Source organism: Poromitra crassiceps, assembly GCF_964638095.1.
Source record: "Poromitra crassiceps genome assembly, chromosome: 12".
NCBI lineage: Eukaryota > Metazoa > Chordata > Actinopteri > Beryciformes > Melamphaidae > Poromitra > Poromitra crassiceps.
Genome location: NC_139632.1, coordinates 42,038,841 through 42,061,961, shown reverse-complemented (window position 1 = coordinate 42,061,961; position 23,121 = coordinate 42,038,841). Strand labels below are relative to the sequence as shown.

Sequence of the window (23,121 nt, the reverse complement as noted above, 5' to 3'; positions counted from 1 at the left end):
ATGGTGGTTTTTAAGCAGGACGTGTGTCAGAGAGGAACAGCAGCTGTTGTCATGGTGGTTTTTAGGCAGGACGTGTGTCACAGAGGGACAGCAGCTGTTGTCATGGTAGTTTTTAGGCAGGACGTGTGTCAGAGAGGGACAGCAGCTGTTGTCATGGTAGTTTTTAGGCAGGACGTGTGTCAGAGAGGGACAGCAGCTGCAAACAGGAGCTCCTCTTCCTCCATGGCTTTCTTTCCTTTTTATATATATTTTTAAACCTCTCTCAACATGTCTGCTCTTGCTCTCCAGGGCTCAGAATGCAGGTAGAGGCAGCCCAAATAGCCTCTCTCCCCCCCTCCCTCCTCTCTGCTTACCCCTTCTTGCTGCTCTCATCTCTGGTCCATCAGGGCAATGATCTAAATCAGTGTACACGTACTCCTAGGGTTACTTGAGCAGCTTGCAGGGGGTACATGGAAAGATTGGGGATTATAATTAATTTCCAAAATGATAAATTCATTTCATAAGCCTATTGTTGCAACTATTTCCCCCCCCAGCAGGTATCAACTGTTACTGCGTGCGAACCAATTACATTAGCTGGCAAACATGCATCAATAGCTTAAATGTCCAGTTACTCCGGATTCAGGTTTAGGGGAGCCACAGGGTTTTCTTAGCAGCCACAGGGTTTTCTTAGCAGCCACAGGGTTTTCTTAGCAGCCACAGGGTTTTCTTAGCAGCCACAGTGTCTTCTTAGGAACAAAGTCTTGACAAACATTTGAATGAAGCCAGCTAATCTCCAGCGGCTCCAGAGTGCCAAACAGTCAGGAAGTCTGGGTCAAACCGGCAACTTTTTCAATAGGGGGTTGGGGTCAGAGTGTATTAAAGGGGAGTCATTCAAACTATTTTCATTTAATAATCAGTTGTATACTAAAAGTTTAAAGGAACACTCTGCCCATTTTCAACCAGCTTTGTATCATTAGAACATCGGTAGTATATCAGAAAACTGTAAACTGTTTTGAAGTCTGTCATTTAATTTGAGAGTTATTGAGTGTTAAAGTGTGGACCAGTGACATCACTGGTCCACACTAACTCAAATTAATAACTCATTAACTCAAATCAACTCTCAATAACTGTCAAACTAGATGAATGATGAATAGTTTGACAGTTATTGAGAGTTGATTTGAGTTAATGAGTTATTAATTTGAGTTAGTGTGGACCAGTGATGTCACTGGTCCACACTTTAACACTCAATAACTCTCAAATTAAATGACAGACTTCAAAACCGTTTACAGTTTTCTGATATACTACTGATGTTCTAATGATACAAAGCTGGTTGAAAATGGGCGGAGTGTTCCTTTAATATAAGTTTAATAGAACAACTTTAGGAGAATCATTGAGACGCATGAGTGAGGGCATTGGCATGACAACAGCTGAAGGTGTACATACCTGTAAGAGAAAAAAGGTGTGGAACCACTGCTCTAGTCTAAATATGTCACATGCAAACAATACCTGCTAATAAGAGCACTCCATGAAAGTACGCTCATCGGTCAGACCGAGAAGAGGAGGAGGAGGAAATCTCAGATAAATGCTTGGCAACTGTGCCCTGGCTGGTCAGACGCTAGGCTAGGGGATCAGCTATAGCCATCAAGAACAAGACAGTAACACAGCAACAAGGAGGAGAGGAGCTATGGGTGAGAAGGGCAGAAGTTGAAGTTCAGAGTTAGGAAGCAGAAGTTAGGAGTCAGACAGTCAGAGATAAGTTTTCATCACTGCTCTCAGAGGAGTCGGCCCATTTTAGTTTTTTTTAGTTTTTATAATAATCCCACCCATTTTCCAGGAAGCTTCCCAAGAACGTGCCTTCGCTCATCTAGAAAGAACATTGGCATCGTGGGAAACTAAAGCAAACTTCCCACTTCATTTTAAATCAACTGCTTGCACCAGCTGAGATCTTGCTGAGAGGGTATATTGTGTGTGTGTGTGTGTGTGTGTGTGTGTGTGTGTGTGTGTGTGTGTGTGTGTGTGTGTGTGTGTGTGTGTGTGTGTGTGTGTGTGTGTGTTGGGGGGGTTGACAGGCGTATCGCTGGGCCACTGCCAGAAATACCATAATTATGTGCATTTATACGGGCTGATGTCATGATGAATTTTCCCATTTTCCTTCACATTTGCGTGATGCAGTGAGGCGCCGCGTTGTTTACCGTCTCCTTGCGCAGGTTCACCTTTTGGCGTAAAGCGTGCCCTTAACTCCGGCATGCGTTGTCCCCTCCCAGCATATCTATCAGTGAGGAGCCCACCGCTCCACGCAGGTTCCTCCCAGCATATAGGAGCCCACTGCTCCATGCAGGTTCCTCCCAGCATATCTATCAGTGAGGAGCCCACCGCTCCATGCAGGTTCCTCCCAGCATATCTATCAGTGAGGAGCCCACCGCTCCACGCAGGTTCCTCCCAGCATATATCTGTCAGTGAGGAGCCCACCGCTCCACGCAGGTTCCTCCCAGCATATATCTGTCAGTGAGGAGCCCACCGCTCCACGCAGGTTCCTCCCAGCATATAGGAGCCCACTGCTCCACGCAGGTTCCTCCCAGCATATATCTGTCAGTGAGGAGCCCACCGCTCCACACAGGTTCCTCCCAGCATATATCTGTCAGTGAGGAGCCCACCGCTCCACGCAGGTTCCTCCCAGCATATAGGAGCCCACTGCTCCACGCAGGTTCCTCCCAGCATATATCTGTCAGTGAGGAGCCCACCGCTCCACGCAGGTTCCTCCCAGCATATATCTGTCAGTGAGGAGCCCACCGCTCCACGCAGGTTCCTCCCAGCATATATCTGTCAGTGAGGAGCCCACCGCTCCACGCAGGTTCCTCCCAGCATATAGGAGCCCACTGCTCCACGCAGGTTCCTCCCAGCATATATCTGTCAGTGAGGAGCCCACCGCTCCACACAGGTTCCTCCCAGCATATATCTGTCAGTGAGGAGCCCACCGCTCCACGCAGGTTCCATCCATCATAACTAGGGGAGGAGGAATGCACACCGAGAGCTGGAGCGGCTTGTCTTCACATATGAGACAGGTTAATTGGAATCCGGGCTGACGTTACCTCAGGCAAAGAATGTCAAGGACATCTCAGTGCGTGCTCAGATCCGCTGCAGATAGATAGACTCCCTACCTGCGCTGCCGGAGTGCATCACACGTCTGTCTTTTTTCTTTTCATCTCTCTTTCTCTCTCTGGCTATTTCTCTGTCTCACTCTCTCTGCCCCGCCCGCTTCACGCCAAAGCTCTGTGACAGAAAAAGCAACCTTTTGACCGGTTAAATCCAAACGGCTAAACCAAAAAACGATACCAGTGTAACTCTCACCACCAGAAAAATATTGTGTCCCCTACATTCGGCTATCTTAACTGTTAGGTGGTCCACATTTATTTCTCATCACCTATGTGAAAAGGTGAAACACACTAGATTTTGTAACTCTTCCGTGCAAAAGGCATTTTTATGAGTTCCGATATAGAGCTTTTCCTGCCTTGGAGAATCTGATTGAATCTAATATCCTTACCGGTATGTTTGTTTGTAAAAGTTAAGTTAAAAGTCTCCTGATCGTAGCGGTACTACTTTCTTTATAAATTGAAGATACAAGGCACCATTCTGCTGATATCATTAGCAGCCTCTTTTTCTTCTATAAGTCAGGGAAATCCATTGCTACATAGAAGCCATGCATGTTTGAAGACCTCATGGACCACGTCAGACCTCATGGACCACGTCAGACCTCGTGGACCACGTCAGACCTCATGGACCACGTCAGACCTCATGGACCACGTCAGACCTCGTGGACCACGTCAGACCTCATGGACCACGTCAGACCTCATGGACCACGTCAGACCTCGTGGACCACGTCAGACCTCGTGGACCACGTCAGACCTCATGGACCACGTCAGACCTCATGGACCACGTCAGACCTCGTGGACCACGTCAGACCTCATGGACCACGTCAGACCTCATGGACCACGTCAGACCTCATGGACCACGTCAGAGCTTATTGAAGAACTCATGGACCACGTCAGCTTATTGAAGCAATAGGGAATTCCAGTTCTTCTCAATATTACTTCCTGATGAGTGCTGCCATACAGTACTGTATATCGCTGTTGTCGTGAAAAACGATCTAATCATGGGGATTTTCATGTTTTTCACAGGATTACTTTACATTCAATTTCTCATCTATCGGCTCAGAAAAGGTTCCAACCTCTGAGCTTTCAACACCTGAAAAGTTGTGGAAATACATGGTTTTCATTGCATGGCTCCAGCGGCGATATAAAAGTGTTAAATACAAACCTACAAAAATCCCCATCTGATACTATAGCTCGTTCCCATTTTTCTGCTGTCAACATTTAAACCAAGGCATTCTAAGTTATTGGCGGTTTGGCCCCCAACCAAGGTGAAAGGTCAAACGGTCATACACATGCAACTCGTCTGAAATAGGCTGTGTGTTACAGCTTTGATGTCTGTCATTTTTCTTCTCTTTTACGTCTGCTGGACCGTTAGAACAATGTGAACGCGCAGTGCCCTCGCTGAAAAAGCAGCATTTTGTTATGATCTTTTTCCAACAGATAATGAAAACAATAGAAGACAGCGGTTCAGTTGAAACATTTGCGCTGGAGATGCAGATCACCGGCTGAGCTGCTGCGTTCAGCTTCCTCTCGTAACGCCCGGATCAATAAACCGCTCTGTGAGAGTTCGCTCCCCGAGTGCGGAGGAAGAGCTGTTTCAAAGGAAGCTAGCGTCTCTGGATTAGCAATGAAAATACCTTCACTGCTCCCGTGGGATCTCCCCACCAAAACACATAGACCCACTCACTCACATTCTCTATCTCCCCCCCTCTCCCCCCCCCCCCCCCCTCCTCTCTCACACACACACACACACACACACACACACACACACACGCACACACAGGCGCGACTTCTCGGATGACTGACCCCGTTACGATTCGATTGACATTTACAATATGTGACAGACGTCGTTGTTCCCATTTGTCATATTATGTCATTTTCCCTTTTTTTTCCTTCTTCTTAAACTATTGCTTTGCAGCGGTGACATATGTGACACATGTGACACGTTTCCCTCCAGCTTTAGTGATCTGTCTTTTCCACTTTGCTCGATGCCAAAACGACGCACGCAGAAAAGCCTCCGAGAACGCTTTTAAGTGCTTCTGCCCTCGGTTTCAAGCTGCTGTATGAGCCAACATGCATTTTCTACCTGCTGCGAGCGAAGCAAAAGAAGGAAGGAGGAACGCCGCTCTCATGAATCTCTGGTGGCAGATTGATTAAAAAGGGCTATGTGCAGCATCCCGACGCGCTGCCCCACATCCCTCTCCGGTCCCCTCCGCTCATCTGGGCCCCACATCCCTCTCCGGTCCCCTCCGCTCATCTGCCCCACATCCCTCTCCGGTCCCCTCCGCTCATCTGGGCCACATCCCTCTCCGGTCCCCTCCGCTCATCTGCCCCACATCTCTCTCCGGTCCCCTCCGCTCATCTGCCCCACATCCCTCTCCGGTCCCCTCCGCTCATCTGCCCCACATCCCTCTCCGGTCCCCTCCGCTCATCTGGGCCCGCTGCCCCACATCCCTCTCCGGTCCCCTCCGCTCATCTGGGCCCGCTGCCCCACATCCCTCTCCGGTCCCCTCCGCTCATCTGGGCCCGCTGCCCCACATCCCTCTCCGGTCCCCTCCGCTCATCTGGGCCGCAGCTGCCTCGAAGTCTCTGGCACCGGCTGGAGGAGCAAAAACAAGGAGAGGTCACCAGCATCACAGAGAGACTTGCTGTGAGGGCACACAATGGCCCGAGCAGTGATTTTCTTTTTTTTTCTTTTTGTTTTCTCTTCTCTCATTTAGTTGGAACACGTACACACAGTAACGGTACACATTCGTGGCAATGCTGCAGCGTTTCTTTCCGAGTAGGCAAAGGGGATTGTGTGCGAGTTGAATGAACTGTTGCAGCCGAGGTGTGCAGGTTCATATTTAAAGGGGGCGTTTAAGTCATCGATGGCTGCCTTTAACACAGCTGCTGACCAAAATGCTGTCGCAGAGTTGAGATGTAATTAATGTGATCAATTTTCACAAGCGTTATTTATACACCTTTTACCCAGTATGATCAACTTTACACTCAAGATCTCATGCAGCAGTAAACTTGATCTTGTAGAGGATTCTTGTTAGCCTGACATCGCCAGACCAGAGTCTGAAAACTCTTCAGTACAAGTTCAATTGCCAGGGTGCGTTATCAACGGGCGCAGACTAAAATACCTCCGGACGCAATTGGATAAAGTAGACAACCAAACAGAGCAACGAACTTGGTTGTTTACGAAAAAGCCTCAACTGCGCTCCACCTGTCAGTCATCGTATTATCAACCCCACCCCATATTAGATAAACAGTTGTGATTGGCCCTACCATTTTCAAATCTGTCTGAAGGGGAGGATGACCAGACACCACTGCCAGAGCCAATAATGCATCAACTTGCAGATTCATCAGGTTCCCAGGCTAGATTATTGTATGATTTCCTTGCAAAATTAGGCCATCTACAGTATGCTTGTACCAGTGGTTTAAAATGTGAGTATAGGTGGGAGGAACTGGGAGTGTGTTGAAATTCCAATGGGTCGGGTTTGGTGATTTGGGGGTGGGGGGGTTGTTCCAAAACGGGATTTTTTTTTTAATCATGAATCATGAATCATCCTAGATCACTTTTTTTGTTCTTATAAGCTTTCTGAATGTATGTCAAGATCATCAAAAAGATTATTGTCTTTCCGGTCTTGTGACGTCTTGTCTGTCCCACTAGGATTATGGGTAATAATGTCATCATGTCAGAGAAACAAGATCTGAATCTTCTCTTTTCTGTTTCTTCTTTGCATGTGTTTCTTTTCATGTGTTTCTTTTGATTTATACTTCTTTTGATATTGCCATTTTTGGGTCCATCTTTTCTCCCGGTGAGTTTAGTCGTCGTTTTCCTCTGCATAGTGTGTGTTTCTCAAAACCCACTACAAAGCACCATGCTGCATTACTACTGTGTTGTACTAGTCATAGCAAAAAGACCACCACATATGTGTAAAAATGTATTTAACTGATGCATTTACGTAGTTTTTGGTGCATCGTTTTTGAAAAGTTTGCCCTTTTTATCCCCCCCCCTCCCGCTCTCACACACACACACACACACACACACACACACACACACACACACACACACACACACACACACACACACACACAAAATATTTAGCCCAGTCTTTCTGTGAAGCTTACCAGGGTGTCCTCTGTCCCTCAGGAGTGGATATCCTCTATCGGCTGGGCCTCTCGGCCGCCCAGAGCAGCAGAGACACTCCCTACGAGAGGACCGACTCGTCCTCCCCCACTTCCGCCACTGCTGCCTCTCCTCTTCCCGGGGTTCTACTCGACGCGAGCTCCCTCTTTGAGGCCCCGGCGGGCAGCCTGTTCCCGCCGGAGATCGGCGAGGAGTTCTCCGTGGTGCTGAGCTTCGGCTCCTGGCGAGCAAACAATGCTTTTCTCTTCAGCGTCAAGGACGGCAGGGACAGGCTTCGCTTTGGCATCCAGCTGTTGCCCCGCAGAGTGGTGGTCTACACGGCCGAGAAGGCCTCCGTCTACTTCGCCTTCGACTGGCAGCAGGATGCGCCGCGCCTGCACTCGTTCGCCGTGGGCGTCCGCCCGCGCTCCGTCTCCTTCTACGCGGACTGCGGGGCGGCGCGGCAGCGGGAGCAGACCCTCAGCAGGCCTCAGGCACTGGGGGACTCCGGGGGTCTCTTCACCCTGGGGAGGATGAGCTCCAAAGCGGCGCCGTTCCACGGCCGAGTCTGCCAGCTGGACATCTACCCCTCGGCCCAGGCTGCCGCGCACTACTGCGCCTACCTTAAAAAACAGTGCCGGCTGGCCGACACTTTCCGATCGCCTTTGCCACACTTCGGCTTGGATATGGAGGCAAACGACCGCCCTTCTACCCCCATCACAGAGTCCCCCGCTGCCCCGGCTGGATTACCCCATACCCATCAGACCCCCACAAGAGCCAGAACAACCATCAAACTACCCGCAGACAGTTCCCTCACACAGTATCCAACCCTGAGCCCGTCGGTACCACCTCACCACCTGGGAGACCGGAGCCACATCTCCCTGTTGGAGCCCCTCACCCGCTCCACCACATCCTCCCTCCACTCTGACAGAGCCACCTCAGCCACTCTGAGTGGGCTGGCCTCTCTGGGCCTCACCCATCATAGGACATCAATCACCACTACCACCACCACCACCACCCATGCACCAGCGCAACGCCCCGGGCTCCACGATCTGACCGAGAACAGCACGGAGGAGGAGAGCAGCTCCGGCAGCCCGCATCCTCCAGAAACCACCCCGAGCCTGAACTCCCTGGCCAGGCAGAGTCGTGTGAAGGAAGGCCTCAGGAACAACAACTCCAGCATCGGTTCCAGGGAGTCGAGCACCGCCAGGCCTCACCAGACGGCCCGGCTCCTGGTGGAGAGTCAGCTGAGACCCAACGGCACCACTCTGTACCGGGAGAATCAGGTGGACACGTCAGAGGAGCGCGGCGTCGACGCCGGCAGCTACGACGACGTGGACACGGGAGGTTACGACTACGGATACGAGGAGCCAGACTACTTCTACGACTACGAAGGCGGTTTCCCCGGTCCCAAAGGAGAGCCAGGTCCTCCGGTAGGTGCTTGAATTTATGAATGAGAATCACGGCTATAAGTGTGTCTGGAACAGCTTTCAAAGAGTCGAGCCGCAAGTCAGCGCGGCGCCATGCACGATCAAGAGGGAAATTACAATGCAAGCAATCATAGCTAATTTACGTCCATTATGCTCGGAGTGCTTTCTAACGTTTGGCTTCCTCACCTACGCCCGGATATACGAAGAGATATTTTGGCAGGGCGGTGTATTGATTTAGAGGTGATGGCGTGTCCAAGCACTTTTCTTTTTTTTCATGTATCAACAGGTGGTTAAAATAACACATGTCATTTCCCTGCTGAAATACTGCCAGCCACTTTTGCTCTGATGCGAGAGAGGATAACTCATCTTTAGGTCGGGAGCTATAGCGAGGGTGAAAAATGAGCTGTCCATCCAACCTCATGACGTCAGCTTAGCTGTCAGGACAGCTTCGCCTCTTCCGTAAGCCTGAACACAGTTTAATGGCTTAGATCTTCATCCGTCGCTGCTTATGTTTCCATGAAAGTGAGATGTTCCGGGTCTATCTGTCCTGATTTGAGGCTTTAGAATGTATGCGATGATGTTAGATGTGTGAACTGATCTGCCACAGAGTTTCCACACAGTATTACCTCAGTGCTTACACAGCTTAGCCTTTACTGCAGTATTCTTAGCAGGCCTGAGTATACTTTACTGCAGTATTCTTAGCAGGATTATGGATAAATGAGGCAGTGAGTACCGTACTTTGTTCTTTTGCGCCATTGTCCTCAGCGGGTTGTATGTGTTGGCTGCTCTGGCCGTTTCGATGCAGGCATGTTTTGAATGCCGGTTCAGCTGAAGGTCAGTGGCTCACTCTGTTTGTGTCATTACCTCTTCAGTTTGAACTTGGGGGAAAAAAAGTGGGTTTACCCCCCTAAGGGAAATACTTTGTAGTTCTTCAGGCACATAACCAGACAAGTAGACTGGTATGTATAGGCTGCCAATGACCTTACACTGTAAGTGTTACATGATCATTTAAAACAGAGGTTCTCAAATGTTTTTCAGCCAAGGACCCCTTACAAGATAGAAAATATACCCGGGGACCCCCTCATTCTGATTTGTGATTTGGGGCTAAGCTTAATTGTTTCCACGGTAACGTGCTTGACTTTTAATTTGATAGGTTTGTTATTAGAATGTAATCCATGAACCATTTTAGATTTAAAGCATAAACTATTTTCGTTGAACTATGAAGATTTTGCAAAATATATATATATATATATTTTTTTTTATTACATTACATTTACATTACGTCATTTAGCAGACGCTTTTGTTTTGTCCAAAGCGACTTACAATATCACAATTTGTCAACAGTACAGAAAACCACTATGCAACACAATCAATGACAGCCAAGATATTTTGATAGACTAGCACCATGTAGGAAGTAGTTTGAGAAGGAATAAGTAGGCTAACATATAGCATTTTTTTTTTTTTTAACCTGAAAACTTTTCACGGACCCCCTGGCAAAGTGCCATGGACCCCTGGGGGTCCGCGGACCCCCATTTGAGAACCACTGATTTAAAACACTTCTTAATTTGAGTTTTGGTATATTTGGCATGTTATATAAAAAGTATTTTCCCCCAGTCATATTTTACATTGTCATTGTGCAACTCACATTTGAGAGAGCTTTTACATGGATAGCTTTTGTGATTTTTTTTATCATGCTTTGCTAGTGGCTGCACTTTTGCACGACGACACCCCAGAGGAACTGTTTGGAAGTTTTGAGAGACACACATTGTAACAGGTACATTGTATTTTAGTTTTTGATATATCAATTGCTATTAGCGTGTTACCTACACATGTGTTGCTATAAAGGCATAAGCCATTCATTACTGAGATGATAAGGGGGATCTGTGCAGGATCATGTGTGACTCTATATATCTCATTATAAGGATTCTTAAGCTGAACCAAGCTTCAAAGGAGGGGTGGAAGTATAGGCTTAAATCATGCATTGCCTATCAAATGCATTTCTACTTTTTGGAAATGTCTCGCATAACGTGGCCTGTTATTACTAGGGCTGCGTACTGTATAGGCGACAGCTCGCTCATTGACAACATGTTGGGGGGGACAATGCACTGCAGGGCCCATTTCTGTGCGCGATTAAATTCAAGTGAAATGCACGTTAACCCATTGATACCTGATGCAGCATTTGCGTGTATATCCCTCATTTGTGTGCGTATCCCTTTAAGACCGCGAACCGCGTCAACGCGGTTCGCGGTCTTAAAGGGATACACACACAAATGCTGCATCAGGTATCAATGGGTTAAAGAGATGATGCACCCTATTTTCCAGAAAATCCACTTCTTGAAATTGACTCCATTGGGAGGGATTAGAGCCCTGCTGTGCTGGCAGTTATAGATCACGCACGTGAACGTTATCATTCCCTTTCATGAGAGTCTTGCTCTCTTTAGGCCCTGTTGTTGTGGCGAAGGCGGTGGTGCGCTCACAGTTTCCATGTGTGTGAGTGTAGGAGTGGAGAGGAACAAACAGCTGTTTCTTCCTCCCTCCCTCCCTCTCTCTCTCTGTTCCTCTCTTCTTCTGACATTCAGTGTGGGACGAGGACGCTCCAGCCTACCCCATAATAATCAGTCTCTATAGTGACGGAACTTTTCAAAGTATAAATCTGTACTACTAGGAGATTGGTGATGTCTGAGGAACATTGGATGTATCGGAATCGTGAATTCTAAAGCCTTGTAAAACGAAACATCTTTTCTGCGCCATTTGCCAATTGGTAGATGCCTGGTTTCATCTGCTGTTCTGATTTGATCTTGGACTGAATATGCCCGAGTCCCGCCATCATCGCCAGATTGCCCATGGAAACTAAGAGAGGGAATTTGTCCAAGTTATAAAGATTTTATGAAACATCAATGGAAAAATGAAAGGGGAATGTCACTCCCTAGGCCCCATGGGGAACCTGGAAGAGGGTGTGACTTAGGGACTCTATAGAGAGCTAAAGTCACGCTTACTTCCTGCTTCAGCGTACGAACTTGCATCTGAAAAAATATGAGAGGTGGTGAAATCAATCAATCGACTACATCTCTCGCCTCGCACAATATACGTCACACCAACATGGCCTGGCGGGAGAGAAAGTTCTAACGTACTTAGTAGCCTACTGTACGCGACTGGTTCTGTGTAGTCTTTCTAATTGATAACTTCTAGTGTAACTGCAACTTTCTTGACTTGCAAAATTATCTTTATCATATGTGTACTAGGGCATTCACAGACTATTTTTTTTTTTTTTTTTTTTTTTTTTTTTTCTTTAAGAAAGAACATGAGGTATTTACACGACATACATGGACTATCATATCCCATATCCCCCACAAAGAACATCAAAACACAACAAAACAAAACAAGAAAACTGCATAAGATACACAATAATCCAAGAACAAACAAGACTATTGGACAAACAACCAAACAAAAACAATGCATTCAAAGTAAATACATAGATCTTGCCCTGATGGCAGCTAGGAAATGCATAGCTTTAAATTGGAAAGCATCCAATCCCCCAGCTGTAGTTCACTGTTGGAATGAACTCTCAAGCTACCATACGTCGGATAATATTTACTACAAGAGCAAAGGCAGATTCTTAGACATCCCCAAAATATGGCAACCACATACAGAGTTTGACTTTGAGAACTTTTTACCCCAGTGTCATTAGGCTTATCAGGATAGGAGCTGAATGCATTGTTTTTGTTTGGTTGTTTGTCCAATAGTCTTGTTTGTTCTTGGATTATTGTGTATCTTATGCAGTTTTCTTGTTTTGTTTTGTTGTGTTTTGATGTTCTTTGTGGGGGATATGGGATATGATAGTCCATGTATGTCGTGTAAATACCTCATGTTCTTATTTAAAGATAAATAAATAAAATAGACGACTAGTCGACTACCTTTAGGGACGACTAGTCGACTAGTAAAATTCACTAGTCGTGAATGCCCTAATGTGTACTTCATGGCACAATTCAAACGGGATCAAAAAAATATTGTCTCACCGTTGTTGTGACCACCATTCATATTTTTCCAGATGCTGGTGCGTGTGAAGGCCATGACTTTGGCTCTCTATATTATAGTGGGCACCAACACTGGACAAGTTTCGTTCGGGGAAAACAGGATTGGCTAGTAGCACAGACAGTGGGTAATGGCTAATAGCAACGATATAAAAATTTTGGCCGATACCGATAACCGATGTTAACTTGCTGTTATGGCCGATAACCGATATTTACCGATGTCGATATGATCTGTATAAAAACACATTTCTATGATAATAACATTTTGTACATACTGAAAAACACATGTCAAACACTGTGAATTTGAAAAAGTTATGCATGTCTTTATTTACAAAACATTTGGAAAAGCCCATAAAGTAGCTGTTGTTTCCTCTCAATGGGAACATTTTGGCTGATACCGATAACCGATATTAACATTGAAACATCGGCCGATACCGATATGATTGCCGATATAACGTGCATCACTAGTAATAGCACAGTGGCTACTAGTAGCACAGACAGTGGGTAATAGCACAGTGGCTAGTAGCACAGACAGTGGGTAATAGCACAGTGGCTAGTAGCACAGACAGTGGGTAATAGCACAGTGGCTAGTAGCACAGACAGTGGGTAATAGCACAGTGGCTAGTAGCACAGACAGTGGGTAATAGCACAGTGGTTAGTAGCACAGACAGTGGCTAATAGCACAGTGGCTAGTAGCACAGACAGTGGGTAATAGCACAGTGGTTAGTAGCACAGACAGTGGCTAATAGCACAGTGGCTAGTAGCACAGTAGCTTGGAGCTTAAACAGCTCTATTGGCCAGAAGGGGAATTCCTCTTTGGCTGCCTTGATAACATTTATCCCATGAGGCAGAACTGGGTTCAACTTTAAAAGTCATTTTATTTGAACTCACTTACTGTAACACGTTGACTGAAAATCTGAATTGAGCTCTCTCACTTGGTGCATCAGAGCAAAATGGCATTCCTGTTACTAAACTCATTCAGGTTATCCTCAATCACAGCGGAAGCCTGCAATTTGCATTATCGCTGATTGACACTTCCCATTGCACTCAGCCGACCTTCCTACGAGAAGCCTCAACCTTCTGCTCTGTGTTTGCTGTGTTTGGAACAGAGTGTCATGATGCCCTCTTTGAAAGGCTTCCATTTTTCAATCATAACTCTTTTTTTTTGGGGGGGGGGGGGGGGGGTAGACCAACCACCGGCCAATCGGTAAACAAATTCTCTGCACTGCTGGTCAGGACGGATATGTCGCTGCATCTCTAAGCAGCCATCAGACAGGAAAATGCTAGCAGTGAGAGATCTCATTCATCATTGCTGCGCGTTATGGCAGTGAGATCTCATTCAGTGTTTCCCCTACCATTCTACAACAGCGCCCCCACCAGGCCAGAAATGTTTTTGCAATTATTATTTTTTTTCCCCCTGCTCTCCCCAAAATTTCAATAAACCTTTTATGGCATATTATTACAATACACAACAATACTGGTGTTGACAGTGGACAGTAATAGAAGATGCCAAATCATTCAAAACAATAAGCATTTTGCTTTTAGGAGCATTGTGCCAGCGTGCGGCGCTGTTCCAAAACGTGTCAACGTGTGTCGTTGCCTGGGAAACGCACATCCCATAATACAACTGTTCGCATCGCATCTCATAATAGTATGATGATACTTAAGATGCCATTGCCAACATAGATGCGAACAGGTTAGCTAAAAGTTTAGCGTCACCAGCGATGGCCCCCACCGGTGCGGTCGGGGTACGTTTCGAAATCCCTCCAGGCCTGAACATTTTTCTAGGGGAAACACTGTGGCTGTGCGTTATGGCAGTGAGATCTCATTCATCATGGCTGTGCGTTATGGAAGTGAAATGAGAAATGTACTCTTTCATCCTGCATCTGAAAGCATATTGCTCCCACGTCACGTGTGGACCTGACAGCCCAATTGAGCTCCTAAAGATATGACGAGATAACACTGTATTTCCTTTCCACGCCATTTATACCTCCAATCTCCACTTCAGCCTACGAGCTGAAACATGCCATCATCAAGTGTTACGGTGTGTTTGTATCCAGTTAAGATTGGACTTTTAAAGGTATCTTTTCAAAGTTGAGGTATTTTTCAAGTTGAGCTCGCGTTTTCCATACTTTGGCTGTTGTATAGGTTTTTACTCTTACTCTGAATTCTGATCACATATTAGTTGTGAATATGGACACAAACAAATGAAAGACATGTAATAGTCAACATTGGGCCCCACATACAAGCCAACAATACAGAGCCAAAGTCATGTGGAGGAAAAATCACGTGTGTACTTCCTGGCACAATGTGTGTACTTCCTGGCACAATTCAAACGGGATAAAAAAAAAAGTCTCATATTTGTTCTATGCTGGTGCGTGTGCTGAAGCAGGAAGTAGGTGGTGACTTTGGCTCTGTATTAATAGAGTTGGCTGACAGATGCCTGGTTTGTGAGTTTTGACCCAGTATTTTAACCATCATTCAATATTGTACACCAGTATAGAGCTCAACAGTCATTCAACAGACATTGGGACGTCACCTCTGGTTCCTGAAGAGAATTCCACCATACATTTTTCTCCATCACTTTAAAAAAAAAAACTTATCTAAAGAGTTTTAAGCCTGGAAAGAAGCCAACCGGCCAGCTAGAGAACCGTCACCATAAAACATTTGATTCAGAGTTGAAAAAAACATTGAAAAATGAAGAGAGAAAAAATGGTACAAGAGTATGTATTTTAAGAGTGAAGGAACTACTCATCCCATAATCCATTCCGGCATTTCCGGCCAATCGGATTAGCAGATGATTGAGCGACAGAGCTAGTTCAAGTTCAAGTTTATTCGTATGTCGCAGAAGGACACTTTGGGTTGCAGCAAAACATAAAAACATAAAAAACAGACATAACCTCAACAACATCCTGGATAAAAACATAAAGTGCAGCAGACAAAGTTAAACACAATACAAGTACAAAGTAGCAGTTTAAAGTGCCAGTGATCAGTGCAAAGTGCAAGGCTATAGGCCAAAGTGGTCGTTTTGTCACTTAGCAATACATAATTACAAGAAATAAAATAAAAAGCTACAACAGTACATATTGTATAAAAGAGCGCAGCATACCAAAGGCCAAAGTGGTACTCTTTACAGCGCTACTCATTACAAGAAATAAAAAATGCTACAATAATACCTATTGTATAAAAGAACGCAGAAGACCAAGGAAGATTCACAGCGTTTCCCATTGGCGTTTCAGCCAATGGGAGTCAATTAGCTCCATGGCTAATGTTAACGCATTTCCATGCTTTAATCTGAATGAACCGGGGAATGGACTACAACATACTTTCAGTCGACTCAGTGGCGGTTTGAGCCCTTTACTCACCAAGCTGTGACCTACGTACGTTCATAGTAGCCTAGCCAGAGATATTTCACTAGAGAACTAACACCCAGCGTGCTCCACCAATCACAGACGATCATACAGCAAGCTACACCAATCAAAGACGTCTATATTACACGTTAGAATTGTGGGTAGTGTAATAGTTCTCCATGACATTGAATAGAAAATGTTTAAAAAATAAATAAGGATGATATCATACAGATTTGTGGCCTCTACAGAAACATATACCATCATTTTACAACTAGCTCACCTGTGGTAAGTCTACATTAGGGCTGTAACGATAACCGGTTTTAATGATAACCGTGATAAAATTCCTTATGATAACCGTACCGTTTCAAAATTTAATTATCATTAAAACAGTGGTACCGTGTGTGTGGCTATGATTACAATGCTTTGAAAAACATGGTAAATAAATACTGTCCATCATCAACCAAAGTTGGCAACCGTCTCCCAGATGCAGACGCGCAGCCTTGGAGAAATGATTTCAGCGAGTGTATCAATCCTTTTTGGGGTCTGAGTTTTCAATATAAAACTTGGTGAAATGATTTCTGTGAGTGTATTTGTACTTTTTGAACATTTTCAGCACATTTTAACAAACTTTTTTTCAAAATTTTCATATCGTTCCATCTCTAGTCTGCATTGGGTGGTCACATTATGGCTAATAATCTAAATCTCATTGCAGAATATGGACGGGGGAAATACTCTTCCTGAACCGAGGTGTCATGTGACTGTTGAGCTCCATCGGAGTATTGATAAATGAGGCCCGTCGTTGGGATCTGCTGTGGAATGCAGAAGTGCCGTCCGCATGTGTGAATGATGCTTTTTGCCTTTCACATCTCGCATCCAACAGAACATGACGTGCAATCGCCAACCATGTGTTTTTCACGCTATGTTTTTTCCATGACGGAGGTTTGTTAATCCCGCCGCTGACCAGCAGGGACTCGTGTGGCGTCAGACTCATCCCGAGAATGTAACTCGACCCCGCTGCCCAGAGTTCCCTCTAATAGTGTTTTGAGTTGAAAACACTTGGCTCCTTTCTTTGAACTTAATAGCTCTCACATAAATAAAGGCACATAGTCATCATGGCGGAGGCCAGGACAGTGAACTGCATGTTATTGCTTGCCATTAACATACTCTTCTTTTCCCCCCCTTCACCTTCCTCTGTTACTTTACCTTCTTTCTCTGCCAACCCCCTCTCTCTCTTTCTCTCTATCTATCTATCTCCCTCCTTCCTTCTCTATCTCTCTCTCCCTCTCCCTGTATCTGTCTTGGATCTAGGGTCCTCCTGGTGCCCCTGGTTTACCTGGTCCTGCAGGAAAACGAGGGCCTCGGGTGAGTAGTACGCTGTGCTTTAGAGGGGATGCTACACGGGCAGAATGGGGTCAGACAGATGGACAGTGTTGCTTTCAGCAGGCATCAGGATGGGCCAATTTACCCAAATCTATGCAGGCAAAAGTGGGGATAGAATGAAGAAAAAGTGCGACGATAAATACCTTCATAATGGCTGGTAAAACTGCCTCTCTTCATCACCTTTAAAAAAAAAAGTTACTTAAATTCACTGGAATCAGGGGATATGGGTGATGTCATTTTGATCACGCAGAACAGTAATCCCATATTTGGCCAAATCTGTGTACAAGTACAAAGAATTTGACTTGGTACGTTGATTCCAAACAATATGAACACATAACTGTATAGAGTTTAATTGTTTAAAGAAAAGGCAGAGAAAATATAGAGAAGGTGCTGTTGTTTTTAGACATATCGGGGGGTCATAACGTCTTTTGAAACAGCCTGGGGAGGAGGGGCCAGTGTGGAGGAGGGGCCAGTTCAGCCCAGCTAGTATTGAACGTTCAGTGGCTGACTTACTACAGAGAGGTTAACGTCAGGTTCGTTGGCGTTGGAGGCTGCTACATGTAATCAACAGCACTAACGCACACAAGAACAAGCCTCTCCCAATGTATCTTCACCATATCTTGTGGCGACCAGCAGACACCGGCCATATGTGCTTTTCCCTGTACATCGTGATCCAGCTGAGCCTGTCGGGGGGGGGGGGGGGGGGTGGGGGGGTGGACGAGCCGCTGACAGACATGTTTGTGGTTTGTGTGATTTAAAATCAGGAGCAAGGCTTGGGTTAGTAATGGAGCACGACAATGAGATAGTCCGCTGAGAGGATGCACGCAGCGTTGTTTACTCCCCGCCGTCTTCGGAGCGTCGAGGTGGAGCGAGCAAACCGTTCCAGATGCCACCGCCACCGGCCGCGTTTCCACTCTGATGTTGGGACGACGCTGTACGCGACTGCCAAAGCTGTCAGGATGCAACGCTGTGATCACCGCCCGCGCGGGCCCTGAAGGCATCTTTAAACAGAACAAGACGTTTTGACTGAATGTATACAGCGTGCGTCGGAGGGAAAAGGTCTATATAAATAGGTGGCTTTTGATCTCTGGAGGACGTAATGTTGTGCGCACCTCGATCGTTGAGGTTAATTGAACCGAGAGGTCACCTTCTGCGCAGCACGATCGTTGGGGTTAATTGAACTGAGCATGTAAAAATCAACACTACGACTGTGTTTATGTAGCTCTGCATGCGAGAGTTCATTTAACACGTCTATATAGTTTTTGAACAGCTGGCCCCAGAGCCATGTCAGCTCTATGAGTGGACAGACTCAACACTTGTCAACTATGATTGTCACTGAAAAGTCAATGCTTATTAACACTGGAAAATTTGGCGTGTGGGGATGCATGAATTGTAGTATATAGTTTGTGTTTGTGTGTGTGTGTGTGTGTGTGTGTGTGTGTGTGTGTGTGTGTGTGTGTGTGTGTGTGCGTGCGTGCGTGTGTGTGTAACTGAGTGAATCCGAGTTCTCATCAGTCCCGAGTGGTAGCGACTATAGTGAGTTGTTGGTTATGCTCACTCCCCCCCAGTATAAGGCCCGTTAAACCAGCTCTGCCAAGGGAGCTACTAGCTCTCTTGGTGTTTTGTGATTAGCGCGTGGCTTAACACATGCATGTGTTGCTGTCTGCATCACTCAACTGCAATATTCAGAACTAGCGCTTCCTTTCGCTCAGTCAGTCTAACAGACAGAAAGACAGGCTGGCAGACAGACAGACACACACACACACACACACACCTCCAGCCAAAAGTAAAACATGTCTCCTAGTAAAAAGCACATGGCTGCTCCAGAATGTACTGTAAGCATACTGTAGGAGATGAGTCATAAAGAGAGGCCTGGGCTGATGATGTGGTGGGAAGCTGTGGGCGCTGTGGTTATGTCTCTGTCTGCTGCCTCAGCACACTGTGCTGTGCCACACTCATTCTGCTGCCTCTGCTTGTTGTTAGCGTTATCAGACTGGCTCCATATGGTGCGGGCAGTTCTCATGCAACTCAGGCTGTACTGTGCACTTTAGTGGGAGTTTTGTATTGTAAGCAGGGATCAGCAGCGAGGGGGTTACTACAGTAAGCAGGTATCTTGTATATTATTTGACATAGAATTTGGTTCATTTTGCCATTGAAGGGGAGCATGAGTGAAACATTTCAGACTCACTGTTCAAAGATGGGATACAATTTCCACTGTTTGTTTTCTTCAGCTAAATGACCCCGATGATCATAGTTACACATGAATGCTCATGCACCATTCAGTAACACTGATGTGGATGAGAATTTCCTTTCTATCATTCAACAGCCAATATGTTTTTGGCTAAAGCACGCTCTGTACTGAGATCAGTGAGAGAGAGAGAGGGGGGGGGGGGGAGAGATGCCTTGATGGGAGGGGTCAGTCACCCAAATTTAGTACAGACATTGCTTTAGACTAAAGTGCACTAAACATTTCAAACATTTCAACATTTCAACATTTGACAACATTTCAACGTTTCATTTTCAAACATTTCAAGTGCACTAACATTTCTGCACTAAAACATTGTTTCAGTGCAGACATTGCTTTAGTGCCGGAGAGCCCGGCTTGCAAACAGCAGGGGTGCAGATGTGTAGGAATGTGGTGTATGTATGGTGTGCATGTCTGCATATGAATGTGCATGTGTTGTAGGCGTGTGTGTGTGTGTGTGTGTGTGTGTGTGTGTGCGTGTGCGTGTGTGCGCGCGTGTGTGCGCGCGTGCGTGCGTCCGTGTGTGTGTGCGTATGCGGGCGTGTGATTGGCGTGTGCGTACGCTTGTGCACGCGCTGCATACCTGTGATGTTCGAGGAATGGGATTGGTTTGGTCCACCTAAGAAAAATGTGACATAATCCGTGTGTGATATAAACAGTCTGTGGGTTTATGGGAACGCATCACTCACTCAATCTGGATTAACTTCACTCACTCAATCTGGATTAATTCTTTTCTTTTCTTTTCTCCGCGCACGCTTTCACATTACCTCTCTCTGTAGTTGAGCGTGCAGCTGGAGGTTTTAGCGGACATCTGACTCATCTTAAATACTGGGCTGTTGTGTCCGATAGACTTTGAGATAATCTCTCTCTCTTCCTCTCTCTCTCTCCCTCTCTGTCTGCATATGTTCCAGGGTCCCGCCGGTCCACATGGAAGCCCGGGACAGCCCGGTCCACCTGGCCCCAAGGTGAGTGGCCTCCTCCTCCACTAGGCAGATAGAGACAGGCGTCCTGGGAGCACCAGGCAGGGTCCTGGTTAGTATCTGGGGGAGTGGAGGAGCTGTGGAAGAGCCAGATGAGTTGCCTCAGATCCCCACGCAAAGGCCAGGGTCAATGTCATGCTCTGCGTCCACACTCCCCCTTCACGCGCAGAAAGAAAGATGCAGCTTTTTACCTATTGTCAGTGGAGGTGAGTCTATTTCAGTCTATTGTCAGTGGAGGTGAGTCTATTTCAGTCTATTGTCAGTGGAGGTGAGTCTATATCAGTCTATTCTCAGTGGAGGTGAGTCTATATCAGTCTATTGTCAGTGGAGGTGAGTCTATATCAGTCTATTGTCAGTGGAGGTGAGTCTATTTCAGTGTATTGTCAGTGGAGGTGAGTCTATATCAGTCTATTGTCAGTGGAGATGAGTCTATTTCAGTGTATTGTCAGTGGAGGTGAGTCTATTTCAGTGTATTGTCAGTGGAGGTGAGTCTATTTCCGATACAGTGACAAAACTAAAGTCTTTCATTTTGGTGAGAAAATGGCTTGTCTCTCCACAAACGGGTTAAAGAGGGCTCCAATGCCTCTCCAAAAATGTTTTCTCTCGCTCTCACTCTCTCCATTTCTTTTTGGCAACACTAACAGAGATGATTGCCATTTTGGTTTTGATTTGAAATAAATACATAGTTCTTTTGATCCTATGATATAATAGATAAATAGATGAACATGTTTGACACGGATGCCGTGTCTCTCTGACAAAGTCATATGTGGCTTTGCTTTGGAAAATGGCTGATTAATGATCTAAGTTTATTTTGTGGTACAGTAGCATCAGCACATTCAGGCTGAGGATGGTCCAAAGGCCGTTTCAAAGCTCTCAAATCATGCATCTTTCTCTCAGCAGAGGCACAACATACTTTATGTAGCTGCAGGGTTCACATTAATGCGTCCTTTGATTATTCTCTTTTCCATGGTTGCCAAGATACACTCTTTTTTTTTATGGAAAATGCCCTTTGGGCGTGGTTGAGTATTGGCTGATGGTTGTGGGAAAAGGACTGTATCCACCATTTGATTGATTGTGGTGTCTGTGTGATACCTTCCGTTGCACAGTGATTGATAGCACAGACATCACAAATTCGAATTTACTGTATGGACATAAATTACATATTAAAATGTAATTGATGGATTTATTGATAGTACGTAACTGAGGTGCATGGTTAGAATAGAACTACAACAGTTACAATGAAAGCCTCAGTATTGTGTAAATGTGCCCCTGGTTAAGAACTAAAAAAATATTTACTGATGGGATAAATTAAGATAAAATTAAATTAGATTATAATGTGCTGTAATGGAGGCAGGTTTGAATCACAGGAGTTGTATCACATGTCACCCCCCCCTCTCCCAGTCTTTGCTCTCTCTCTCTCTCTCTCTCTCTCTCTCTCTCTCTCTCTCTCTCTCTCTCTCTCTCTCTCTCTCTCTCTCTCTCTACTCTGAACTATCAAAGCAAAAAAAGAAAATTCTGTAATATCATATTTCTCAGTCGTTTCTCAGAAAAATAAAGATGAATATATTCAATCAAAATGCACCGCTCATGTTTAGAATACTGCATGTATAAAACACATGGGAAATTCATCGTACATTTCCATGTATTCTTTTAATTTGAGTGATCCAAGCCATGCAGACTGTGTTTATACCCAGGGAGAAATCAAGTTGAAGTGCTGTGACGAGGGTGGTTGTTATGAAACCCAAGATCTCAGAACAATTCCAGTCACACAGAACAATTGGGGCGCTTTAAGCAGATGGTAAAGCTCATAACGTTACAGTCTGCACCCCGAGTCATGTCATTTCATACCCCTATAATCCCCCGGCTTTGTAGCGGTGAAAGATATGATGGCCGTGAGATTTACAACAGCAGGGCTGGTGGAGTTTGGGCTTTGAGAATAATTGGTGTACATTAGTACATGGGGTTTGAAGAGTTTTGGAGTCTAGAGGAGGGGATGAGAAGACTGAGCTCCATACTGCCCCAGGTGGTTTCCTGTCATCCTACAGACTGAGACACCCTGCCAATCGTCAGAGAGAGATAGAGAGATTGAGAGCAGGCAATCCGCAATTAGTCCAAAGTAAATAGAACATTGTAAGTAGCCTGAAGCCGGAAAGACTCCTTTCTAATCGATTAGTCTATTTTGATCATTTGTAAATGGGGGCTGTCTGCTCTCCTGGGTGGTACCAGACTCTGGTCATGTTCATACCCCTGTCTGTGAGGTGCTGTCGTGCTGCCCCTGAGTAGCTAGCATTGCTGTCTTGGACTTGTAAAAACGAATGCTGTCTCCTATCATAATATTTAGCCAGCAATTTGCATGAGACTTTGGTGTTCATCTGCTCAATTTGTCACGGTCTGGTTGTGTTTTCATGTTCTCTCTGTATGCTTATTCACTCTGACAATGTGCTACTGCTGCTATCCATA

At 45.7% G+C, this 23,121-nt stretch overlaps 1 protein-coding gene across 1 annotated transcript in view; it reads left to right on the top strand.

The window, feature by feature from the left end:
• col24a1 (collagen type XXIV alpha 1 chain) overlaps nt 1-23,121 on the top strand; it is a 179,293-nt gene that overhangs the window by 20,022 nt on the left and 136,150 nt on the right. The window contains exons 3-5 of the mRNA XM_083647399.1: nt 7,270-8,678; nt 17,365-17,418; nt 20,593-20,646. Of these exons, the coding sequence (XP_083503525.1) occupies nt 7,270-8,678; nt 17,365-17,418; nt 20,593-20,646 (1,517 nt within the window). The remainder of the gene's footprint in view (nt 1-7,269; nt 8,679-17,364; nt 17,419-20,592; nt 20,647-23,121) is intronic.